The sequence below is a fragment of the Thermobia domestica genome, chromosome 17, assembly GCF_964235325.1.
Source record: "Thermobia domestica chromosome 17, izTheDome1.hap1.1, whole genome shotgun sequence".
NCBI classification, from domain to species: domain Eukaryota; kingdom Metazoa; phylum Arthropoda; class Insecta; order Zygentoma; family Lepismatidae; genus Thermobia; species Thermobia domestica.
This window is the reverse complement of record NC_137470.1, coordinates 151,134,069-151,160,664: the sequence shown is the minus strand read 5'-3', so window position 1 is coordinate 151,160,664 and position 26,596 is coordinate 151,134,069. Positions and strand designations below refer to the sequence as shown.

Genomic DNA, 26,596 nt, shown 5'->3' with positions numbered 1-26,596 from the left:
GATTCGAAATTCGAAACATCTCGACTCCAATTTCGAGATGAGTAGAGACGAACTCGTCGAATAGACAGGAATATATTTTCGAGTCGAGATAGTATTTTCTAGGATGATTCGCGACAGCCTTAAATTTTGACTCGATTCGTCTCATGAACATCCTACCCACACTGACTATCAACATTGAGTTGCTACATCTAGTGTTAAGAAATCACACAATTGAGCAATTTCTGTTCATGTGGCTTGTTTCCAGTAGTGTATAGTAATGGGTAGGGGCGGATCCGGGGGGGGGCGATCAATGAGATAGCCATCCCAGAAGAGGAACCTTTCTTATTTTATATATAAATAAAACTCATCCTAGAGTTTGGATCTCTTAAGATTAGCTCTAAGTAGCAGTATTACAACCCACCGCCTCCCTCAGAAGTCTGTCCTGGATCCGCCCCTGTAGATGTGTGTGTGTGTGCCTCCTATACATAATGGTAAATAGAAAGAAGCCTATTATTCACTCAGAGGGAAGACAAATAATTGATAACGTAGGGTCTTATCAAGTTTTGCTTGAGGAAAAACGAGCGAGCCATGTAAGGAGAGGATGTGGCAACATCGGTTTGTGAAACAGAAAGCGAAAAGCATTCTGGGTGCTTCGCTAACTCCACTCAGAAATCATGTTCTCACAACAAGCCATCTGTGATGAGCAATACCAAAAGTCGTTGGATGATCATGAGCGTATCACCATAAGCAGTGTTCGAAGTGGGGAAAAAAGGAGAGGCGGTATATTTTATTGCGATTTTGACTCAACATACCGGTTATCTAAATGTTGAAATGCAGTGAGGGTATGTTGCCTAAAAGATTGTATTCTATTTACATAATGACAGAAAAAAGCATTGCAGAGCTTATCTGTAGTAACGCGGGGGAGAGGGGCATGGAAAAAATATCGTCTTATGTTGTATTATAGAGAGATACACGAAAATATTCAAAAATCCGAATGAGGATATTAACAATTTCCTGGGGGTAAACTGTTGATTATTCCAAACACGCGGTAGGTCCGCTCCCACAGCAGTCAACCCCTAAATCCGCCCATGCTCAAAACACGGCATTTATAAGCATTAAAGCAAGAAGACACACACACACAGACATACATAACAAAGAAACAATTCAATATGGCCTATCGAAATATAAACTAGGTAAACTTCTTTGAAGACACCTAATTTTAAAAACAAAAGGTAGGAGAAAGGTAAGAAAAACTCTGTGTTGTCAACTCCTACATAAGAAATAAAACGTTTTTACGTACAAAGCTATTCCTCAATTACTGCATATAAAAATGGATTTAATAAAGGTATTTAGCATCTACTTTTCAGTGACGGTATGTTTTAATGATTGAAAAACCAGAGGCGGTATGGCATACCACCGCATATCGTCTCACTTCGACAACTGACCATAAGACATCTCGAGACAACATCTGTTAGCGTTTTCATCAACACATTCAGAGAAATGTCAAATGGTTAAAGCCAGAGATGTGCGTCTACGCGTAAAAAACGATAGTTTACGTTTACGTGTCAACTATGCGTAGACAATGTAAACAACGTAGACTATGTAGAATATGTCAACAACACGTAATTTAATATGCCATCGTGGACAATAAAGGAGCTTTACCTTGCGAAATTGCGTACAAAATAAAATGCCTAGACCATCGAATAGTAACTTTCGGATACTTAGTTTCATCTTGAAGAAGGAAAATGAAAAATATTACGCATTTTGTAAAATATGCAAGAAAATACAGCAGATTCAAGACTGAAAGCTCGCAGGTGAGAATTAGTTATGTAAATTTCATTATAAAAGCAGTGCTTGAAGTGGAAACTCTAAGGAAGTGGTATGTGCAGAGCAGAGTAAACATACAGATTAGATAATTCCCTCTACTTTTTATATGTTAGTCGTTTCCTAATCTTTCGCTGCACCGAAGCAAAACAACTGAATGAGGAAATATGAACAAACGAGTAACGAAATTGTTCCTTACATTTGATAGTGGTTGTCTACATAGTCTACGCGGGAAAAGGTGTAATGTAGATTACGTATAGATTACAGTAGACAATCGCGTAGATGTAAAATTATAGTTTACGGCACATCACTGGGTTAAACACGATACCACCACGACTCGAACGTCCACGTTTCATCAATCACAAGCCCTGTGTTGGTTGATCCTGGCAACATTCCGTAACGGTTTGCGTCGACGCAACGTTAAATCTGCGTTTTATTTTCCAATAATAAGTTTACCAGTTATAATTGAATTTTTATGAATATTAGGGATGAAGAACAGGAAGAGGAGTTATTGTAGAAGTTAAGGAACTAATTCTAGTTAATACATCAATGTAATAATCATATAGGCCTATTTCCTCAGCTGAAACTTCTATCTACTCAACATCAGAACCGCGACTAGAGGGGAGCAAGTGGAACACTTGCCCCGGGTGTGTGGTTAGAGTAGAAGTCTGCACGGGCCAGAATTTTTTGCCCGGGCCCGGCTCGGCTCGTGAGTTTATAATGTGAGGCCCGACCCGAGTCCGAAATATGCTTTTAGCATTTAGGTCCGAGCACGTATGATAATCAAATGAGCCCAAAATAACCCCGAATTACAGAAACTTAATAATTAAAGCAAAATTTTATTTTTATTTACAGCAATAAGAGGTTTAATTTTCCAGTTGGGCTTTAAGAGTTCTTCAAAAAGAATAGTCCACTAAATATCGTTGTACAGTATATTTACAAAGTTAGGCCCGAGAATACCCGAGAAATATGGTTGTATATTTAAAAATGTACACTCATGTCCAAAATTATTGTCACATGTCTATAAATATGTTGTTGCAGGAAAATAATTTGATAACGAATTCGCCCGGTATTTCTTATAATATTAGTATATGTATAATCGGCAAAAACATGTATGTGGCAAATTTCATGTCAAAAGAACAGTAAATAAGAACAATAAAACGAAAATATAACTTTCTTGTCCATTTAGCAACATTTTGTTTTACTCATTTTAATTTTCGTATTTGTGACTCTTTTCCTATGAAATTTACCACAAATATACAGTTCCCGATTATACACATAGTATCAGTATTAAAAGTGCCTTGCAAAATCATTATCAAATTATATTCTTACAAAAAGACAGTTATAGATATGCAACAATCATTTTCTTGGACATGAGTGTACGTCCTGAGCCCGAACTGATGTATGCTTTGTAGGTCCGAGTCCGGCCCGCGGGCTAGCCCGAACCCGTGCAGACCTCTAGGCTAGAGGGAGGACTAAAAGGTCAATGTATACATAAATTGGGGCGACGAATTTCGTGTTTGCTTCAGGTTACATATAACCTAGTTGCGTGGCTGCACAACGCAAGAAGAGCACCCTTAGTTGTCACTCTTAAACCACAGTTTTACTTTCGAGCGACGAAAGGAAAGAAGACAGCATAGAATGGTGAACGTGAAAAAAGTTGAATTCGAGATTTCAATGTATGTATACGTTTCATGGCCCATAAAAACGTAAAAAGTGATTTATTGACATCCGTTCGTCCGTTTGTCCTTATGTGCAATCGCCTATATACCATACAGTTCAACAGATGTCAACCAAATTTTAAAATTAAGATTTTTATATAATTCTCCAGGGGATGAATTTTCTTCCAACACCTAAAAATAAGAATAGTTTACTTAAGGCTGAAAAAATGCGATTTTCGCAAAACGTCTCTAATGACTTACTTCATATTTCATAAATCAACTTTTCAGTAACAACCTCGTGTTATGGTAACATTAATTTCTCGAAAGAAAAATCGAGATGTGATAGTTTTCACTTGGAGCAGTGTGTTTTCGGACAATTTTCTCAAAAACAACTCAATCGATTTTGATTATATTTCACGAATAAATATTTCATTAATAACCTAACCATATGGGATAACTCACCTGTCCTGAAAAAATACGAGGAGTAGTTTATTCTTAGGGTTAAGTGTTTTCGTATGATTTTCTCAAAAACGGCTAACTGGACTTTGTTCATAATTCATAAATAAATGTTTCATTAATAACCTGATAATAATAATAATATCTTCGCATAACAAATTTGTCCTGAAAAATCTACCAGTGATAGTTCACACCTGGACGTGAGTTTTTCGCATCGTTTTCTCAAAAACAGAGCAGACATTTTTTTTCAGGAGCAAACTCGTTTGTCCTGAAAAATGTACGAATGGTAATTCCTTCTAAAGGTATTTTTTCCGGACAATTTTCTAAAAAGCGGCTCAGGTGTTTATATTTCATTAATAACCCTTCAATGCTACGTAAATCATCTCCATCAGGACATCTACAAGCAGTAGTTTAGTCTTAGGAGTGAGAGGTTTTTATTTATTTATTTTTTTTTTAGTTTTCTAAAATACGACTCATGCTATTTTGTTGTTACTTTAGAAATAAATTGGAGGCGGCAGTGACTCAGTGATAGTGTGTTCACCTCTAGTGCGTGAGGTCCCTGATTCGATCCCATCTCGCGCCAAGTAAGCCTTGTGGTGGACCAACACTGTGTACGTGATATTTCTCGGGGTTTTTTCGCTTCTTCCCTACTTTCTTCATTCCACCTTAATCATTCCTCACCATCACTGTCTCCTTTAGCATACACAGCATAAACATAGGGCATAAAAGAGGAAGATTTTATTTAATCTTATAAACAAATTATTTCATTAAGAACCTAACTCACTGCCATAAATCTACAGGAGGTAGTTTACTCTTGGAGATGAGTTTTCTTTGGGATTTACCCAGTGGCGGCCGGTGGTTTGTGGTTTCGGTTGTTGCAGTACGAACGATCAGAGACAGAAGATATAAAGTGGACTCATTGACTAATCAGCATAACTTTAGATGCAAATGCTATGTGACATGTTAAATTAAATAAAAATCTGTTTTTTTTAAAAAAATGCAGAACATTTAATCCGATTAATCACCTTATTTAATTAGTAAGTTCATTCTTCTCTCTTTGATTGGAACAAATCTGCCTAATACATGCTGGTTGAACTCTAGTATTCTTATTGTCAGGTCTTTTTCGATGGAAAGCATAACCAATGGTGATAACCTTTCTTCGGACATTCAATTTCTTTAAAGTGTCAATTCTTTTTGATGTGAAAAAGAACTTTTCTTCTTTTACTGACGCCATAGGTACAGTTAATATTAATTGCAGAAGCTTTGTGGATTCAATAAATATTTTTTTCTAGATTTTTGTGAACAATTCATTCTAGCAAACTCAGTCCCTGACAGTGACCCGAATTCCTCTTCAGTGTAGACTGAAAAGAAAATGAAAAATGAAAATGAAATCTTTGAGTTTTACGTCCCACGGTTATGCCGGTTAGGCTAAAGGAGACGGTGATGATGAGTAATGAATGAAATGATGGAATGAAGAAAGTGGGAGGAAACGAGAGAATCCCGAGAAAACCCACACACATGGTGTTTGTCCACCACAAAGTTCACTTGGTGGGGGCTGGGATCGAACCCGGGACCCCAAGCACCAGATGTAGACTGAAAAGAGTTCGTAGCAGAGATTAATGTTATAAAAAAAATGTACATTGAACACGCTTTATTCACAATTTATCTAGGAAAATTTCAAATAAATTGTGAAAATGTACCTAGTGCATACAACATTACTGCCATAAGGTGTCTTGTAAACTTAAACCTTTTTTTTAAAACACTCTCCTGAATTGCTCTTTGCTTGTTTTGTCTAAGCCTTAATTGTAAGATTTTCCTCAGTTGAAAGCTGCGCTTTTTTTTTTTTTTTTTTTGTAAGTTATTTACAGAAGTCATGATATCCAATTCATTCAGAATTTGTAGGTTATGTACAGAATTAAAGCACACACAATAAAAGTAAATCTAATAACTAATAACCAAAACAGCTGATACAAAAGAGATACTAGTATATGAATTGCGAATGTCACATATTCATACATAGGGCTGTAAACTGGCCGGCTTTTCATTGGCCTGGCCGGAAAAATTGATGTTATTTTGATTAAAGCCGGTGACGGGTACAAACTTCTCACCAGCCCCTTTATAACCGTTTTTTTTTCAAATTTGTATCTAGTTCGAAGTATAAATATTGAAAAGTAGCTGTCATTCTATAAACTCAAAACTGTTACCTTTCAGCATGTATCAACGATTAACATATTTTGTTCACCTGTTTAGAAAATTTTAGAGAGATGACAGGGACTGTATCAGGGAAATTTGAAATTTACTTTCAAGGAATTTTATACATTTATTAAGAGTGGAAAAGGACTTCTTAAAGCAATTTCCTATAGTTGAAGTAGAGAGTATATGTTTAAAGAGAAAATTTCATTTTCCAAATCCAAAATTGTCACGTAAAGACTATTATACTATTGTTCATCTGTTTCGAGATAATTTTAAAGGAATGGTAGTTACTGGTAAATACAATAAATTGATCAATGCCGATTGATCAGTTTCTCATTTATAGCACAATGTATCTATTAAGCTTATTAGTGAATTTTCTAAGGACATACAGAATATATGTGTTAATGCACTTTCGTTCACGATAGTACATTTCCTTTCCATGGATAGGTCCGAACAGAGATACTTCACGCTAAAACCTATATCACAGAGAATTTTGAGGAAGTGTCGGGTTTTTTTTATTTTACAGAGTTGGCAACCCTGTTCATATATCAACACACATACACACACACACACACACTTGTGCGTAAAAGAAAAAAAGAACTACATTCCAAATCATCCGTCTTGGTTGTTACGCAATGCACGATGAACACAATATACTTCCACATGAGGCGAAACAATGTTTATCAACGTTCTGGAAAGCAACCTTGAAACCCGCCAGATATAGGAACAGCATGTTAGCTGGGAGGGGTCCAAAGTATTTGAGGAAGGTCCAATACGTCTACGTAATAACGAACCTGTCTTATACTGTACCCGAAAAGACAAGTAATTCTTAATTACTGTCACCTATATTTTTAGAAAAAATGATAGAACGATTATTTCTATAAGAAAAGAAAGAGTACATGATGAGGCGTAAAATAAAATATTTAGCTTACATCAATCATTTCTCTGTTAAACAAGTATAGTTCGTTAAGAAAGTCTACAAATGCTAGTCGAGTTTGGAAATTTTGGGGAGGTCCGGACCCGGTGGACCCCCCTCGTGGCTACGCCTCTGAGCATTGCTAACTAGTCCCAAATTCAATGTGGCGTTCCTCACCATACAGTTCTATCAAGAGTATAAAATATACTTATTTTATAAAAGAAATATGTATATACTAAAATACTATCCACAGAAGGGGGGGGATTCTGCATATTGACTTATTAATATTTGGTTCACAAATTACTGTAGAAGAAATTTTCATTATCTATATAAGCTAAGAATTAACTTGTAAATGCGGATCTTCTTTCATTTGATTTCTGCTCTACTATATATTTTCTTTTTTATTTTGTAATTCTGCTATCATTTTTTTAATTGTCATTATATTAATTTGCTTCAGTATAAGTACCGTAATATAAAAATATGAATGCATAAAAACAAATTCCATTTGTTAACTGCTAGTGAAATAAAATTTAGAAATCTTATTTAGCGCGAAAAACCTTCTCGTCAGGGGCGGATTAAAGGAGGGGGCGAGGGGGGCGATCGCCCCCCCCCCCAAGAGCCCTCTAAAATATTAAAATTACACACATTGCCGATTGTAGCTTACCGCCACAAGAACGAAAGTTTGGGATCGTTCTTGCGTTATTTCAAAGGAGGATTAATTCTTTAAATTCTATTTAAAAATAGTCTCTATCCGGCATGACGCGTTTACGCTAACGATAACTCGAGTCATAATATCAGATAAATCTCAGGAAGAAGGACGGTGTTATTTGAGGCTAGAGCATCTGGAAATCTATTCATGGCTGGCTGTTTCCCATAAGGAGAGGGATCTTTTTTGTAAATATTGTTCACTTTTTGCAACGGGTTTTTTGGGGGGCTATCGAAGAAACGTGCCCCTCCAAACTCTTGGGACTAAACCTTCGCTACTTTCTACGGTATTTTAGAAACTCACAAGAAGGCACAATCTCACATTAACGCTCTTGAAGTCGGAAAAGCGTTTCTGAAAAACTACTGGGAACCAGTGAAATCAGTTGAGAATCAAATCAACTCGTCAAGAAGACAAGTCATCCAAAATCGCGACAAACTGAAATTAATGTTGCGGAATGTGATATTCCTTGGAAGGCAAGGCATTGCTTTTCAAGGCCACAGGGACGATGCTTATGCGGATAATTGGACCTCAGATGGTGACGGTGCAGAAACTAAGTTCAACGAGGGCAATTTTCGAGAATTGCTCAAATTTAGAATGGCTTGTAATGACGATCTCTTAAAGAATCACTGGAAGAAAGCATCGAAAAGGACTATTTTTGCCAATAAAACCACACAAAATGCCCTCATTGAGGGTTGTGGATGAGAAATCACGTCTGTAAAATTGTCAATCGAGTGCGAGAGGGTCAGTTGTATTCTATTGTGTTTGATGAGACTACGGTCGTTTCGCACACATCTCAGCTGTTTTTGATTCTAAGGTACGAACACATGGGTGAAATAAGAGAAGATTGCTTCGGTTTCATTGATCCTCCACCAGCAGAGCTGAAAGGTGAGGACATTGGTTTGAGCTCGGAATCCGAAGACGCAGAACCGCCCGAACTCTCACTGACTGGAGGGAAAATTGGAGAAATTGTTCTATCTTTGCTACGAGATTTCTCACTCGACCCGAAAAACTACGTTGGTATTGGTACAGATGGTTGCCCCGTCACGACTTCTCAAAGTCGCCGGGCAGTGCAGGAGATCCAGAAGGAGGCTTCAAACGCGCTGCACTGTTCATATTGTAGTCACAGCCTCAACTTGTCCATCTACAGGTCGTCGTCAGTACAGTGCGTGAGGAACTGTCTGGGAACAACGAAAGGGATCATTGCGTTTTTCACCACATCTCAAAACGTAATACTGTCCTTAAGCTTACGGTTAGTGGACAGTTGGAGACATTGTGTGAAACGGGATGGATTGAACGGAACGACGCGGTATTACAATTTTACGTGAAATTTCAATAAATAAGTGAGGCTCTACAGTGTGTTCCAAGTGGTCCGAGTTAGATACAGGAGCCAAAGCATGGGCACTTTCTTCTGCTATGCACGACAGCGAGTTTATCGTAACTATTACGTGTCTTCAAAATGTTCTCACGATAACCCTCCCTTCAATCGACTTTTGCAGAAGACAAATTTAGACATGAACGCAACGTCAGATGCCATTCAGGACACTATCGCACCATTAACCAAGAAGCGTTCAAACAGCGAAGAATTCAACGCAACTTTCGAAGCAATATCCAGAATGGCTGCTAGTGTCGACGTGCAGATTCAAACTCCTCATCTCACTCAAAGACAAACACATCGTACGAATTTCAGGCAGATGACACATCTTACTACTGAAGAACTGTCTACATTCCGTTTATAGAGTCGGTTGTAGAGGACCTCAAAACTCGTCTTGCGCAGGAAGTTTTCAACCGACTCAACATTTTATTGCCAACACGCGCAACTGACTAAACTCTGAGCAACAACTTCCGCATTCTAGCAGAAAGATTTTACAAAACTACCGGAACTCAAGAAAAAATGCTGTTTTCCCTCTTTAGTTCTGAATTTGCAATCTGCACTTCTAAATGGAAGAGAATTAAAGAAGAAGGAGGAACTCTATCACGGACTGTGTTGGAAGCCTTGACCACCAGCGACGAAGATCTTCAGGTAACTATTCGAAAACTGCTGCGCATACTTGTAATCCTGTGGTACGGATTTCACGTTAATCAGTAGGTCTCATATAGCCTCGCCGCTGAAAGATACGTTTAACTCAACATCAACTCAACTTGTAACCCTGCATTCGAGCGTAGTCAGTGCAGGACGATCTTAATCCACATTGCACCGACTGAAAATTGGTTGCGATCTCGTTCTGGCAAAAAGCGGCTGAAGGGACTACCCCTTTTAAATGTGATAGGGACATTGTCGTAGATCGCGACAATATTATATTGACAGATACGTCTTGGGTAGTATTCACCGAAAAGCGTGTTTTGAGTGTAACTTCCAAGCTATTTTGTCCTTTTGTTTAATTCATTTTACTAAAATACAGAAACATTATGAGCGTTCTAAAAAAAAAAAAATGTTTAACCTGATATTTTTTCTAGCGAGATATTTAGTAAAGCATAGCCACGACCAGGCCTGTACACAGAATATCGTTTTGGGGTAGGGGGCATTGTGGTGAAAATTCCCTATCAATTATATATCTTTTACCCTCTTTTCCTGAATCCGTTTTACCTTTCTTTTTTTTTGGGGGGGGGGGTAATTTCGGGGAACATATCCCACTCCAGAACAAAGAGCCCCCTCCAAGACGTTTGGTTTAATCCGCCAATGCTTCTCGTTCACTGGAAACCGTGCTGTGTTGCAGAAGCACTGCAACGACCAGACCCTTTAACTTCTGAGATAGGGGAAAGGAGACTTAACATTTGCTCCAATTCTCGCGCTGAAGGAATCTGGTCTTTGCATGCTCGCTGCAACACAATATAAATTAGAGACTCTGTGACGGATTATTTTTCGCTTTTTAAAACGGATTAACGAAAGGACAGTTAGAGAAGTAAAAAATTATGTTATTTAAAGTGTATATGGGATTATTAGAAAGTATTTTTTCTGTTCTTTACTACTATTGCTAATAATATTTTTTTCTTGAAATACTTTGGTCGTTGCGCAACGCTGCAACACTAACATTAGCCGCCACTGGATTTACCAGAATTAGAATTAATTAAATATTTAATTTATTTGTCGACCGTTTGCTAACCAACTCAATTGCCAACGTTGGTCCTACGTTGAAACTGACTGCCTTGTCGATCGTTTGCTAACCAACTAAATTGCCAACGATGGTCCTACGTTGTAATTGGCTGCTTTGCCGATCGTTTGCTAACCACTCGACTGCCAACATTGGTTCTACTTTGTAATTGACCCTTTAAACGATCGTTTCCTAATCAACTAAATTGCAGATGTTTCGTTAGTCCTACGTTGTAACTGGCCGCTACGAAATAAGTGAAACTGCGATTGTCAGTACGAGTTCGGAACAGTTGAATAAATGACTTTAATTTTTGTTTCACCAACATAAACTTTTAAACTACGTTTTGACAATATTTAGCTAACGTTATATTAAAACATTATTTTTGCGATTACCATTTTCCAACTATTCCGACAATCGTGGGAACTACGATATCTGCTGATAGAATTGGGAGCATCATGGGTGGCGGATCGTTTGCTAGCACTGTGCGAAGTACCACAGAGAACTTGACTCAACCTGTCCACACCAGTGTAGCTGCGGAATGGGAAAGTTGAAATTCGTCAATTTACAAATAGAAATACCTAACCAACAAAGAAAAATCGCTTACAATTTTATCTCCGTTCTACGTATCAATATTGTATTTCTATTTCAAGATTCGTCTTTATCAAAGCTATGTCGAGACATGTAATTATTATTTACTAGCCTTCAACTGTTCAATCAGAAACAAAACAAAAATGACAAGAATGTTTTCTATAATGAATATTTGAAACACATTTTATTGTTGCATGTTGGCTCCTATGCACTTCCAACAGAGATTTTTTTGTATAAACTTAAATGATTGTTGTTACATTTAGTTGACACAAATGCTTTGAAATTTCATATGCAGTGAACATTCATAAGGGCAAGGGCTTAAAGTTCCCGTGTCAAGTCAAGATACAACTTTTGTATAGTTTTAATGTTATTTTAAATTATTATGGTGATTTGGAAATTAAACAATGAGAATAACTAACTAACTAACTAACTCTATGGCCTATGGAACCAGGAGGTTCAATGCCGCGTTCACAAAAGCTCTCCACTGACTTTATCCTTAGCTAACTGCATCCAGTTTCTACTTTGTATTCCAATCTCTGCGAGATCCATCTTAATATTGTCCTTCCATCTGCGCCTGTCTTCCTAGTGGTCGTTTTCCGATTGGTCTTCCAGTCAAGACTTTGAAAGCGTTTCTACTTTCTTCCATTCTAGCTACATGACCTGCCCACCTAAGCCTCCTAGACTTGACGACCCTAACAATGTTGGGTAAACCGTATAAATTATGTAGTTCCTCGTTATGAAGTTTCCGCCATTCCCCGTTCCCGTTTCTCTTGGGTCCGAATATTTGTCTCAGGATCTTGTTCTCAAATACTTTCAGTCTATGTTCTTCCCTCAGAATAAGTGACCATGTTTCGCAGCCATACAAAACAACAAATAATGAGAATATCTCTTTCAAATTTATATTTTCTGTGTTCGTAATCTGTTGTATTCGTACTGTATTTTTAAAGATACACATGAACAGAGCCGGAACCAGGGGATTGACGGGGACCCCACGCCAAATTTTGCCCTAGCTCACAATTTTCTACACCGTTCGTAAACTTATTCCACAGCCAGCTACGCTTCTGTCCTAATGCGTGGCTGTGCCGCTATCATCATCCGGAGATGGAAGTTTTTGGTGGCCTCGATTTTAAAATAATTACACACTCTAAGGGCACTCTTGCAAGGCTGTTGGTGGGCAATGGGCGTTTACTAATACCGTACCGCCTAAGAATCCTAATATCCAACATGTAATTGCAAGAAGAAGTTAAAATAATCACAACGTTTGAACTATGCACACTATTATCACATATTCAAGAATGACTGTAGTAAGTTTCAGGGAGAAACGAGAGAGTGCGGCTTGCTACTGTGCCCTTTTCAGGACGGGCAAGGATTTCAAGAAAATCGTAGACCTTTACTTTGGCGGCCCTAGCACCCCTCCTAATTCTTCCATGGGTATGAATTATACCTTGTTGGAAAGCTTATAAAACAAAGATTCTAGTAAGATAACCTTTGAGGCTACCGTACCCAACCCGTAGAAGAAGAAGAAGAAGAAAGAAAGAGAAAAAGTGAAAAAATATTTTTTCGAAATTTGTGAGAGTCTGGCAACACTGTTTCTAGTCGTACGCTAGAAAAAATATTCTGACCTGTAGGCCAGACATTGATAATAATTATACCAAAAAATGAAGGGCAAAGGTACAATAGCTAGGTAAAAAAAATCGGAAGATAGAATCTAGGTGAATCATCCTGTTCCTATTTTCCCGAGAAATTTTCGTCTACTCTTACGTTGGCAGGCTTGGCGACGCCCCTAAATGTCACACATAAACAAACCATATCCCGTTGGAAACCTTATAAAACATACATTTCAGCAAAGTAACTCTCATGTCTCTCGGACCAAATTAGTAAAAGAAGAAGAAGACGAAAATATATATTTTTTTTTCAAAAATACAATTCTTCAGATTTTGTCAGACTCTGACAACGCTGATATATACCGTACGCAAGCAAAAAAATCTCAGATTTACGCCAGACACTGGAAACAATGATATCAAAAAATGAAGGGTTTAGATTCAATAGGAATGGAGGGAAAAATTCTGAACACCGAGCCTACGTGAATCATCCTGTATTTTTTCAATAGATTGTGGTATACGCTAACATTGGCAAGTCTGGTGATGCCCCTAATCGTCACAAGCATATCAGTTATACCTCGTTGGAAACCTTATGAGACACCCATTTCAACAGGGTAACTTTTGTGTCTCTCGGATCAAACTAGTAAAAGAAGAAGAAGACGAAAATCAAAATTTTTGCGAAAAAATCTATTTTTTCCAAATTTGTCCGACTATGGCAACACTGGTATTTGTCGTACGCAAGGAAAAAAATCTTGCATTTACGCCAGACATTGGGAACAATGATATTAAAAAATGAAGGGTTTAGGTACAATAGGAATGGAGGAAAAAATTCGGAACCCCAAACCTACGTAAATCATCCTGTATTTTGTTCGAGAGATTGTGGTATACGCTAACATTGGCAGGCTTGGCCACGCTCCTAATTGTCACAAACATATCAGCTATACCTCGTTGGAATTCGTATAACACACACATTCCAACAAGGCAAGTTTCGTGTCTCTTGGGCTAAATTAGTAAAAGAAGAAGAAGAAGAACATCAAAATTTTGGTTGGAAAATCCATTTTTTAAAAAAATTGTCGTACTATGGCAACGCTGTTATTTCTCGTACGCAAGAAAAAAAATCTCACATTTACGCCAGACATTGGAGACAATGATATAAAAAATGAATGGTGTAGGTGCAATAGAAATGGAGGGAAAAATTCAGAGCACCGAATCTGCGTGGATCATTCTGTATTTTTTTTTCGATAGATTGTGGTATACGCTAATATCGGCAGGCTTGGCCACCACACCCAACTTTGCGGACCCATTACATGAATGATATACACAGGATTATAAAGTTCCGTTCTTTATGAAGAGATACATACCAAAATCATATCTCTAGGTTAATTAGGAGCTGAGCTAGAGAGGTTTGAATTACTGGCTCAAGGGTTGAGACGTTCGTCCTGAAAAGGTTAAAATTCAGTCCGCCTTCCAACCTGCTCTCGAATCTAGGGTAGAAGTTTTGCAGCTATACCACTACACGGAAATATTGCAATTTAAATTCAATGCAGTTTCAAATTTCCAATTTATTCATGTGAATATTCTTCAGAGGTCAGTGCGCTTTTACAAAAAAATACACATATACTGAAAGTTCCTTTTTTAGAGTATACATACTTAGGAACATATATATACAAAAGAAAGCATGTAAACTTAGTTCATAATGCCAACTTCAAGTATGTAATTCCATTTGTCTTTCTTCGAACGCTCAAACAGATATGCAACGTATGTCACATATCCAACGTACGGTACAATGCTATCACAAGTAAAATAATGCCAAGAGAAATAATCTTCTTACAATAGGCATTGCGAGTGCAGTTACGTGATTCCACTATTTCCACTGTAGTCTCTCCAGAAGGTTGAGTTGGACATTTCTTTGCAGAAATCACTTCCTTCAGAGAGCAAACCTCGGTCATGGATAATCTGCAGAAGACAAGAGTAACACAAAATTAGTTCTGTAAAATCTTAATAACTCTCTTCTTTATTTAAAAGCAAGTGTCAATTTCTGGCTCAATGACTGATGCGCGTGCTTTCTGCGTCCGTGATTCTGTAGTGAATCCTCGATGGAAGCACAAAGTCTCGGATAATAATGCAAATGATAGTCCTCGATGGGAGGACAAAGTGTCGGATAATAATGCGAGTGATAGTCGATGAGAGCACAAAGTCTCGGATAATAATGCGAATGATAGTTCTCGATGGGAGCACAAAGTGTCAGATAATAATGCGAGTGATAGTCGATGGAAGCACAAAGTTTCGGATAATAATGCGAATGACAGTCCTCGATGGGAGCACAAAGTGTCGGATAATAATGCGAGTGATGGTCGATGGGAGCACAAAGTCTCCGATAATAATGTGAGTGATGGTCGATGGGAGCACAAAGTCTCCGATAATAATGTGAGTGATAGTCCTCGATGGGAGCACAAAGTCTCGGATAAAAATGCGAGCGATAGTCATCGATGTGAATACAAAGTCTCGGATAATAATGCGAGTGATAGTCGATGGAAACACAAAGTCTTGGATATGGGAGCACAAAGTCTCGAATAATAATGCGAGTGATAATTCTCGATGGGAAAACGAAGTCTTGGATAATAACGCGAGTGATAGTCGATGGGAGCTCAGTCTCGGACATTATCTCAAGCTATACGTCCTGTATCATACAACTTTGCTACTGGAATGAAAATTTGAACTCTCATTAATCAACAAAATTATTTAGATGGAAGACTTGTCATTATTTTATATTTAAAATAAGAAGTAGTACAAGAGTACAGGGTGTCAGAGAAACACACATGATGCTGTGTAACCGCCTCTTGCCTACTTTTGGGGCGTTATATCTAATGGATTTCTGTTGAAGTTAAAGAAAAGAATGCATATAATTAGAAGAATATTTTACAGGGCTGGATTAACCCATATGGAGTCCCGGGGCTAGAAAAAATATCTGACCCCTGCTGACTTTACCAAATACTTTTCTAAGTAGGAAAGTTAAGGGGATATGTTTCATATTTTTGTCATATTTTATTTTATGATGATGATTGTATCTTCATGATTCTTTTCAGATAGCAAATTGAGATTTTGATCAGAGTGGAGGCCCTTGTCCACCTGAAGGCTCGAGGCTATAGCGCCTCCCTTAATCCGGCCCTGATATTTTATAGTGTAAGCAAATGTTATGACTTGAGAAATTAGTTTTTTATTTAAAGTGTTTGGACAACGTTTTAACCTTTACTTCATTTAGAGCATTTATCTTGTAAACGCTTCTTTGCAAATAACTTGGTTTGACTACTATGTATTTTCTGCTAGAATATGTGCGTACATGCTAATTTAATCTGATATTTTACAAAAATCGTTGTTTTCATCTACTTCCTTGCAGAGGCGTTAGAAGCCGAGAAGTGGGCACAGTACCGTCCCATGTTTTCTGGTGGGAGCAGTGCCCAGATTTAAAAAAAAAATACACTGTTAAAATTGTTAATTGCATCACTCAAAGCAAGGAAAACATAACGTTTACTTTCATGTACTACCAGGCGCGGATTTTAATGTAAGTCACACGGTCACGTGCTCACCTGTTTATCAAAAAGAAGTGGAATTACAACAATAATATACAAATACATTAACTGAAATCATTTTTAAATGTTTGCTTTTATAACGCCACAGCCAAGCTGAACCGTATTTCAGAGTTGGGACTGAAAGGAACTGTTGTTATGCACGTTCATGGGTTACACGAAACTTGGCAACATAGCGATGGCTGGATTTTGACAGTAGACTTCCAGTCTCATTACTTTAAGACTGCGTTTACTTTGGAGGCACGCTTCAGGGGACTCTCGGGATAGCTTTTCTGCTCTTATTTTTCCCAGGATACTTCGCGGTCGGTGACGTCATGTGGAGGTATCGTGGTATTTTTCAAAATAAGTGAAATTCTGCATAAACAATAACACTACTGTTTCAAGATGGGGAAAAGTTATCTTATTTGTGCAGTAGCTCATTCTAATAACATAGGAAGCAATACAAATGAAATAATTTTCCATCGATTCCCTAAAAATGATGAACTTCGAAGAAGATTGATTTCCCGCTGTAAGCGAAAGAACACTTTTAATGTGGATAACGCACGAATATGTTCTGCTCACTTTTCACCAAAGGATTATCAAAGAGTTTGAAAAAACGAGCTTCTAAGTTTCCTGCAAAAGTAGTGTTTAAGATCTGACACTGTTCCTTCATTATTGATACCAAACTGGCATGGGGAAAAATAAACTAGACACTAGTCAAGTTGAAGAATAGGTGTGTAACAACAATAATTAATTTTACTTTTATGACATTTGTTTCTGAGGGCCTGAAGCTTAAGGGGTTTATGTACGTAAAGCGAAGTGGAAGCGGGTACCAACGTGAATATAAATGTATACTCTCATATATTCTTTAGTTTAAATGATATTCGTAAGTTTTGTTAAGTATCTGAAACATTATTCTAGCAAAGTGTTCAAAGTGCACTTTGAGCAGAGCATTCATAGAAACCTGTTACGAACCGAACCTAACCTAACTTTACCTAATCTAACCTAATCTAATCTTGTTTAACCGAACCGTACCTGTTACGTACAAATCACATTGATTTTATTCCTTCTCGAATGCCACATCGTGTGACAAAATCATTTGTTCTGATCAAAATGCACTCTTACCATATTCTCATAATTGAAGGGCTGGCCGAGAGAGGGAGCTAAGCCACAGAAACTAAATTCCGATAAATCGAAGGGCAAAGTGTAGGAAAAATAACTGCAAATTTTCCCCTGTGAAGGTGCTTTTTTTATGTATGTATACCTCTCTATAGATATCTGTGCAACTTATAACCTGTAATACATACTGAAAATGTGTTATATTGAGTAATAAACAAATATTAGTAATGTAAAGGAAATATTTTGCAGTCACGATTTCTGGCAATTTGGTTAATACACACTAAATACAACGGGTTAAGTTAGATTTCTAACCTGATCTAACTTAACCTAACCTAATCAAATTAGGTTAGGTTAGATTCGGTTATATTAGGTTAGGGTAGATTAGATTTCTAACATAACCTAACATATCCTAACACAACCTAACCTAATTTGTTATTACATACCCGGAATCTCTGAAATTTTGAATAATGTTTGCTTTATGTATTTTACTACCTGAAATGTTCTTATTGAGAGGATTGGTTTATGGAAAGTATTAGAACTCCTTCCACCCTTAGAATTTACGTTTCAATGAAAATGCAATGACAAAAATCCATAATGCCACCCCTTCCTCACACCCAAAGAGGATGAATTTGGTTTAAACGGTATCGGGTAGTCACAGGGGCGTCATTTAGGGGGGCAGGGAGGGGCATTTGCCCCCCTCCCGAGTTTGAGATGTATATAGATTTTATCAATAGAATAGTAGTAAATCAGTGAAAAATGCGAAATTTTACTTATATCAAGGGGTCTTGCTTCCCCCAAGCAAAGTCTGAAATGACGCTCCTGGGTAGTCACTATCCATTTCAGTGACCCTGAAAATTATCAACTGGACTGGCTGTTTTTGATTATTTGTCACATCCTTCCTATCTCCTCTCATCCCGAGCGAAAAAATGATAAGATCCTAAGTTAATCCTGGCTGCATTAAAGTACCAAAAATCGTTAAAGTTGGTCGAGGAGAAGTTAGCAAACATTGTTACAATGAATAGAAAATGCCCCCTCTTCCCCTAAAACGGAAATTTTCAAAAACAATGGGATATGTTTTTCTTTAAGCTTAATGAGGAGTTTATATACCGAGTTTCATCTTTCTAACTTGATAAGTTCGTGAGATACTGTATTTTAGGTACAAAATTTGAACCCCTTCTACCCCTTAGAATTCGCCCTTTAATCAAAGTAATAAGGGCCAGGTCAACTCATGTACGGTACTAAAAATTATAAAAATCGATCCAAAGCTCTAGAATGAATTAGCGAGTAAACATTATATTCATTTTTATTTGTATAGATAATTAATCATTATTGACGGTATTTATATATTGTCTCATCTGTGAGTAGAAATATCTCATTATTTGTATTTGGAAGGAAAAGGAATATCATGGTTATGTTTTGAATCCAGTTTTACGTATAAAGCACGAAGTGTAACAAGCAGGCAAACGAAAAAAATCTTCACCGATACCTCCACATGACGTCACGGGCAGGGAGCCAATCAGAACGCTAATCGCGAACTGGGGCTACCTGTTATTTTATATACCTTGGCACGCTTGGCCAAGTAAAATGGAAGCGCACGCTTGCGCAAGCTTGCCTATACAAACAAAATTTTTATAAGGGCGTTTGAAACAGGTGGTGATTTGACGGAACCGGTTACACTGCTCACCACTTGCAAGGGTGCGCTTGCACAAGCTTGCCCCGCCGCCTTCGGGAAACAAAACAATTTGTTTTTACAGGCAAGCGTGCTCCTTCAAAGTTGGGCTCTTTCAAGTGACTGTGACTTTCAAGCAATATTTCGTCTTCACTGTCCGATGACTCCATATTGACTGATGAAATGGGAGCGCGATCAGTTGCTGTTACTTGCCTGTAGTATAAACGCAACCCCATCGGAGCAAGCTTGCGCAAGCGTGCGCTTCCATTTTACTTGGCCAAGCGTGCCTCCAAAGTAAACACAGCCTTACATTATCTCTAACTTCAGAGTTGCGGGAGGTGAGAAAGTGTTACGAGTAATTCTATTGAGAATGGGCACAATAATGTTGAGACCTGACGCATTTGGCGCTGTGTGTTGTCTGACGGAACAGTGTAAAACATTGTACAGCGAAGTAGTAGGGACAGAAGTAGTTTCCATATAGTGCTCTGTGCTCTCTCACAATATTGACTCTGCCCGGCAGATGGCATTAATGTCACATGCGCTATGTATTCAACGAGAATACTATCCATGTGACACAATAGATAATAAAAGTGTGCGTTGCAGCAATCATGTCAAAAAAAAATCGACAAGTACACTGCATTTTCCGAGTGGTCACGGAAAACAGACTTGGAGAAAGGTTATTTAAATAGTTTAAAATAGAAGGAATCAGTTTCAACTGAGACATACAATTTATTATAACAAATAACTTCAAAAAATAACATATAAATATAACAATGAGAAAACCGATTCCTGGTGAAATTGCTCCGCAATCACGGTTTAATGTCGTTCGAAGTAATTTAACTTTCTTTGACCAATTCATTCAAAGTCCATTAATTTCGATTCAATTTAGAGGTTCTTATGTTCAATATAATTCCAAATAGTTTACCAAATCTAATGTTATTAATTACATACACTATAGATCTAATAGGAGTCGGGGCCATTCCCAAGTGGGTGACCAATACTCACCTTAATGTTGACCAAAAATATGAAAGAATAAAAAAAGAGATTTAAATTTAGATTTTGTGAATATTAATCACTCACTCACAATGCTCCCGTTTCCTTATACAAACCACTAATACACTTCGTTTAACTTCTCATATTCACGACACTATTTCGAAACAATTCCACTACCACAAAATTTTACATGTTGACTTCGTGTAATTACATGTTAACTTGGTGCATTACCTTTGCTTACTACATGGTTCGATAGGTCAATTTCTACCACGAAACTTAATAGGTGGCAGCACATTAACTATTCGCAATGTTCACCAATGTTTCATCTCTTAATCGAAATCACAATCACTGACTTTTTTTTCCATTTTTTTTCATTATGCTTCATATTAAGTTCCTCCCCTCTGGGAAGTTTTACTTCTTTACAATGGTTAGAGAAATGAAAAAGAAAAAAAAATAATTCACTGTTGAAGTCGAATCACTGCATGCAAGAATAAGGATAGTTCGACTCACCAAGAGTAGTCCAACAACTTCCAGATATTAAACGATTACCAATGTCCGGACGTCCTATTTTAAGTCCCAGAAGTAGATGTTCACAACAAGATGAGGTCTTTTTCCTTATCCACCACACATTGACTGGAAGCACCCATGAGATGAAAAGAGTGGAAAACATATCTCGCCTTCAGGTTGACAAAATCGCCTTTTCTCGACCAAACAGTAGATTCAAGGTAATCAGATGTCTCAGACGCAAACACAAACATAGTGGATCCACATAATTCTGTACCTGCAGAATTGTAAAAATACACAACAGTACATTTCTTACACAAACATTACAAAAACTACACACAAATATATATATATATAATTGACATTATCTTGGAAATGAACAATTCCTTTTTTCTTTCTTCTTTTAGTTTAGTCATTATTATTACTAAGATGTGCAACACTGTTTACATTTCTTGGAGGCAAGTACTTCTTTATAAATTGAACATGACGTTTTAACTTTACATCAGGATTACTAATTAACTCAACCCACACAGTATTGGGTGTTACATAATTCAAAATTTTGAATGGACCGGAATATTTAGTATAAAACTTGGCATAATATTTCTTATCCGAAGATGATTTTAACATTTTCTTTACAAGCACTAATTCTCCAACAGGCAAATTACTAGGTACATGTTTTTTATTATAAGCTTGTTGTCTCCTTTTCCAAGCTTTCTCGATGTTATCAACTATAATATCATTAATCTCTTCTTTATTTTGTGATTTCTCTATTATACCCAAATCTAAAATCCAGTTAACATCTAATGGATTAAACATTTTACGCCCAAGATATAGCTCACTTGGACTTTTCTGAGTTTCACAATTTTCAGTTATATTCAAAGTATATTGGATTTGATAAAGATAGTTAGCCCATTTCGTATGATTCTTATTAATATAAGATCTGAGTATCCCTTTAATCGTCTTATACATACGCTCTGTTCTGTTCGAGGACATAGAATAAGGTGAAGTACAGATGTTCTTAATACCTAAACTAAACAAATATTGTTTAAAGTACTCACTACAGAAGTATGACTCATTATCATGCAGGATCGAAAATGGATACCCGTAAGTTAGAAAGATCTTAGTTAATTTAGAACAGATTAATTTAGAATTCAAAGATCTTAAAGGTTCTATTATTACAAATCGACTATAACTATCTGTCAAAACCATAATATATTTAAATCCATTACTAGTTGGCAAAGCTCCCATACAATCTAAGTGTAGGACATTATTTGGGTATCGAGGCTCCTTAGAATAATAGGTACCATACGGTTTCCTATTAAGTTCTTGGCTCTCTTGACAAATTTTACATCGTCTCACGAAATCACTAATTTCAGCATACATTTTATCCCATGTAAACCTAGATGCTACCTTAGAGATAGTTTTCTGGATCCCACTATGACATCCCTCCACTAATTCTTCGTGCCAATACTTTATAACAGAATAGCGCAAAGAATGGGGAATTACAGCACGTAAACCACCATATTTCCTACCATTAGTTCTTTTTAATAGTACACCTTCTTTCAATATGTAAGGATCCTTATTTTCCTTTCTCTCTAAAGCTAAAATTATCTCTTTCAACTGAGGATCTTCTCTTCGATGTTCAGCCAGAGGTTTATTAAAGATGGAGTGACTCCAGAAATTTACAAAAGAAAGATGGACCTTCTGTTCATTAATAGTATTAATCTCTTCAATATCAGTGTTGGGTGGAGTAAAGTCTACATAATTATACATACGACTGATGTAATCTGCGAGATGGTTTTTGAAAGAGCGCAGGTGAATTATATCAAAAGAGTACTTGCTTATTTTCTCTATTAAAGAACCATACTTCTTTTGTCTTTTATGATTTCTTAATATCCAAGATAAACTAGCATTGTCAGTATAAATAGTGAATTTCTTTTGCAAGTAAATATCAAACTTATCTAAAGCATAGACTAACTCTTCATTTCAAGATCGAAAATACTTTTAGACCAATCACTAGATGAAATCATCTTCGAAAAGAAATATACAGGACGAAGACGTCCTTCATCATCATATTGACTTAAGATCGCGATATAGGCCCTACTACTACTGTGGATTACAAAAGGACTAGAGAAGTCCGGGACTTTCAATACAATATGATTTATAATGGCCTCTTTTATTTGATCTAGTATCTCATCTTCTTCTTTTCCCCAATGAAATGGTGTTTTATTTGATTTTAAGGCATGTAAAGGACCCATCAGTTCACCATAATCTTTCACAAATTTTAAATAATATGACAAGAAACCAATCATTTTACTCAACGCTCTACGATTCTTAGGACGTGGTAGATTTTTAATTACCTGAACTCGGTCATCATCGATCATCATATATCCACCTGAAAATATATAACCTAAAAATTTTATTTTATTTTGTAATGTACCATTACAGTTGAAAGTAATGGCAATTTTTTTTACGCACCCTGTACCTAGTAATTTTTTTTTTCCAATTTCGGTTTAGCTACACAATTTATTTACTCCCTTTACTTCGAATTAAATATAATGAATCGAAAGGTTTCATTAATAACCATATTTCCCACTGTATAATATATTTATTTATATTTTGATTAAGTGTAAATCCCATTTTCTGATATATAAGTTGAAAAGTTTCAAGGTTTACCCTTCTGACGTCATACCGAAACATAGTTCTGTCATTGGATATAAATTTTCTTAATTTCAGACCAATGTAGAATTTAGTCAGGTACCTAACCTTTTCCCTCACCCCCTCTCAGTAGTCCATAGTCACTTTCAGATCCGGTTATATCTGGATTTACCAAATTTCCATTCGCTTTGTAATTTCCGCGGCTAAAGTTTTCGTTCTGATTGGAGGAATTCTCCTACCTCTGGCTTTTCCGGCGCAATGTTATCAGAATAATCAAGAACGACTCTACGAGCACAGCCGTGGAAATCAACTACGCTATACTGGCTGGTAAAGACGTGGATTTCGAGTGTAAAACAGGTAAAATTTAGACTAAATGTCATCGTAAACGTCGTGTGATCAATCAGGAGCCAGGAAACCCATATTTTTGTTGAAAGAACTGCAAAACCAGGGGAAAATATCTGATTCAGGATTTCGGTTTGCAGGAAGCCATGTTTGCTGCCCAGATAGGATAGACAACATAGGAAAGTGATTTTTTTTTTTTAATCTTTTCAAATTCAATTAGGGATTAGGGAAATTACGACCTGATTAGTGCATGTTGGTCGTGTATTAAGTAAATGTGATTTATTATTATTTATTTCGTAATTGCATGTATGTAGTAGGTTTGATAGTATTGTAAATAATCATAATGGCAGCTTAAGTTAGCTTAAAAGGGCTCCTATCCCCTTTTCTAAATTGAACCGGTTCTAGCGGGGGAATGGGTTAGTTATTGTTCGTTTTAGGGCCTTTTCCCCTTTCAGGGGAAGGGTCCCTACATAAACTTCGTTAAGGTGCCCCCCGGGCATCAACTTTTGGTAGTCATTATGTAAACAATTGGTCAGGTCAATTGGACCTAGTGGTTATCTTTCTCATTTTGCCCCCTCTAAATTAAATAGAGCCGACGGTATATATCAGAAGAGAGTATTTATTTTGTCAACATGCATGTAACTAAATGGTGCATGTTTGGTTTAGTTAGTTGTTTTATGTATAGTATTAGCAGTGGTGTATGTAGTTAGTAGTCTTGTGTGAGTGTGTGAATTTTTGGTTAGGACAGTGTATAAATATGTGTTAATTTAGTACCATTTTCCTAACAGAAATAAACCAGAGTAAATATTAAATTTCTGATTAATGAGTACAAGTATAGATTTCAGTACACGGTAAATTATGCCTCCACTACAGCGCCACAGCGTCCGGTTTCGGTACTCAATTGTTTGTTGACAATACGACATCGCATAACTTAGTGATCTAGGTTGTTGGATTTTAGTCATTTATTCAAAAATTACTTTCATTGGACATGGTTTTCGGTTCAGATGAGTATACCTTCGTATAAAATAGCATGAGATCTTACTGTGCGAAAAATTTCAGCTTGCTAGGGTCAGTAGTAATTGAAATATCTGCTGAAATAAAGAATACCTATTTTCTTAGTAGAAGTAAAGTCCATATGCTGTTACTGTTTGTTTCAGAATGTAGTATTAAATTCTCTTTTCCCGTGGCTGTAGAAAATTCCATTGTTGCTTTAGTTTTATCAGCAAATAGATTAATCGTTGACAACTTAACTTTCAGTAAATACATGTATGATTTTTGTTTTAAACCTGCGAAGTAAATACAATTTGGGTGTTTCGAGACAAAGAGTACGTGGTTCGATGAATGTGATCGTGTGGTGGTTTGAGCGTGATAGATTGTGATAATTATATATATATTTATTACTGTGTAATGTAAATATGTGTATGGCCTGCGTGTAAAATGTATGAAATAGGGTGTCTATAAAATATTACTTCGCGCGAAAATTAGTAGATAATGAATGAATATAATGGTATATTAATAATATGATATAAAATATGAATGAGATGATGACCCCTATAGTTAAATGGATAGGCCTAGTGTATGTTATATAGTGAAAATATGAATACGTTTACTAAAAAGAAAAGATCTCTCGCGTTCTGACTGCTACACCAGTACATTCATCCAACCGAGTTTGCTACTTGAATAGTAAATTGTAGTTGGGAAATTGTCTTACTTTGCATTTATGTACCTCATGATAATAGCCCCGGAATCTTAAAACTTTCAATAGATAGGGTAGCATCATGTGGGAATTACTTCTAAAGGTTGACAGAAATGATAATTAAGAAAACCAACTGCTATATCCTGTGATCATCGAAAAGTACAGGTTTCGGTCATTGGTACCTTTAACATTCATTGCCTCTCAGAGATTTTTTTTTTTTGTCGCTTACCTTATTTAGTTATTGTGCAGTGTTCATATAACTCAGTTCGGACTATCCGATTAAATCAACTGCTACTAAATTAATATTCATGTCATTAGCGTACCCGGACGTCGACCCCTAGTCCCCTTAAGTATTTTTCATGTCTTTTCTTAGTTTAATTAGATGAGGGAAATTAACGACGTCCCAGACGGTGGCATGTCTGCGCTGGGTAGCCATCGGTGATGTTTCGGTAATTGAAATCACCGATCCAAAATTCAGTTTATTTATTTAATTTTTTTTTATTTTGGCAAATCACTAATTAGGGATACCTTAGCTATTACTCTAATTTCATCCCTATTCTGGAATCTTCTAGTTTCCAAGAGGTCGGATGATTTTTTTTTTCTTGAAATTCTAAATTAGCGCCTTCTCTAACCTTCCGGACGATTTCCGGGAACCTGCTGGTTTGGGCCGGATACGGGGATCGGATTTCAATCTTACAACCAAATTCTTGTGGGATTGGGATCTGATGGACACAGAACTTGCATCCTTGGCAGCAGGGCGTTCCTTGAGTCTACGTATTTGAGTAGACCACCCTCTTGGCATGTTAAGAATATTTTGGCTATGGATTTTGTTGAGAGCGAAATTCGATTTCTGTCTTTGTAGCGTTAGTTATTTCCCACTTAAGTCTTTGGCGCCACTATTTCTTCGTCTTCCTTCTTCTCTATCTCTCTCTGTCTTCATTACTTCGAGATTTTTTTTTTTAAATTTCAACCTCCTCCCCCCCCCCCCGATTTCTGAAACTCATGAAAATGTACAATATTCCATATCACTTATTTC

At 36.9% G+C, this 26,596-nt stretch overlaps 1 protein-coding gene across 2 annotated transcripts in view; it reads right to left on the bottom strand.

Moving 5' to 3' along the window:
* Positions 1-14,596: 14,596 nt before the first annotated feature.
* The window catches only part of LOC145674410 (uncharacterized), a 30,528-nt gene continuing 18,528 nt past the window's right edge, over positions 14,597-26,596 (bottom strand). Inside the window, exon 2 of one of the 2 annotated variants that reach the window (XM_081744439.1) lies at positions 14,597-14,969. In XM_081744439.1, the coding sequence (XP_081600565.1) occupies positions 14,959-14,969 (11 nt within the window). In that variant the 3' untranslated portion in view covers positions 14,597-14,958. Of the gene's footprint in view, positions 14,970-14,994; positions 21,142-26,596 lie in introns of those variants that run through there. The other variant, XM_081744438.1, reaches the window with a different exon arrangement.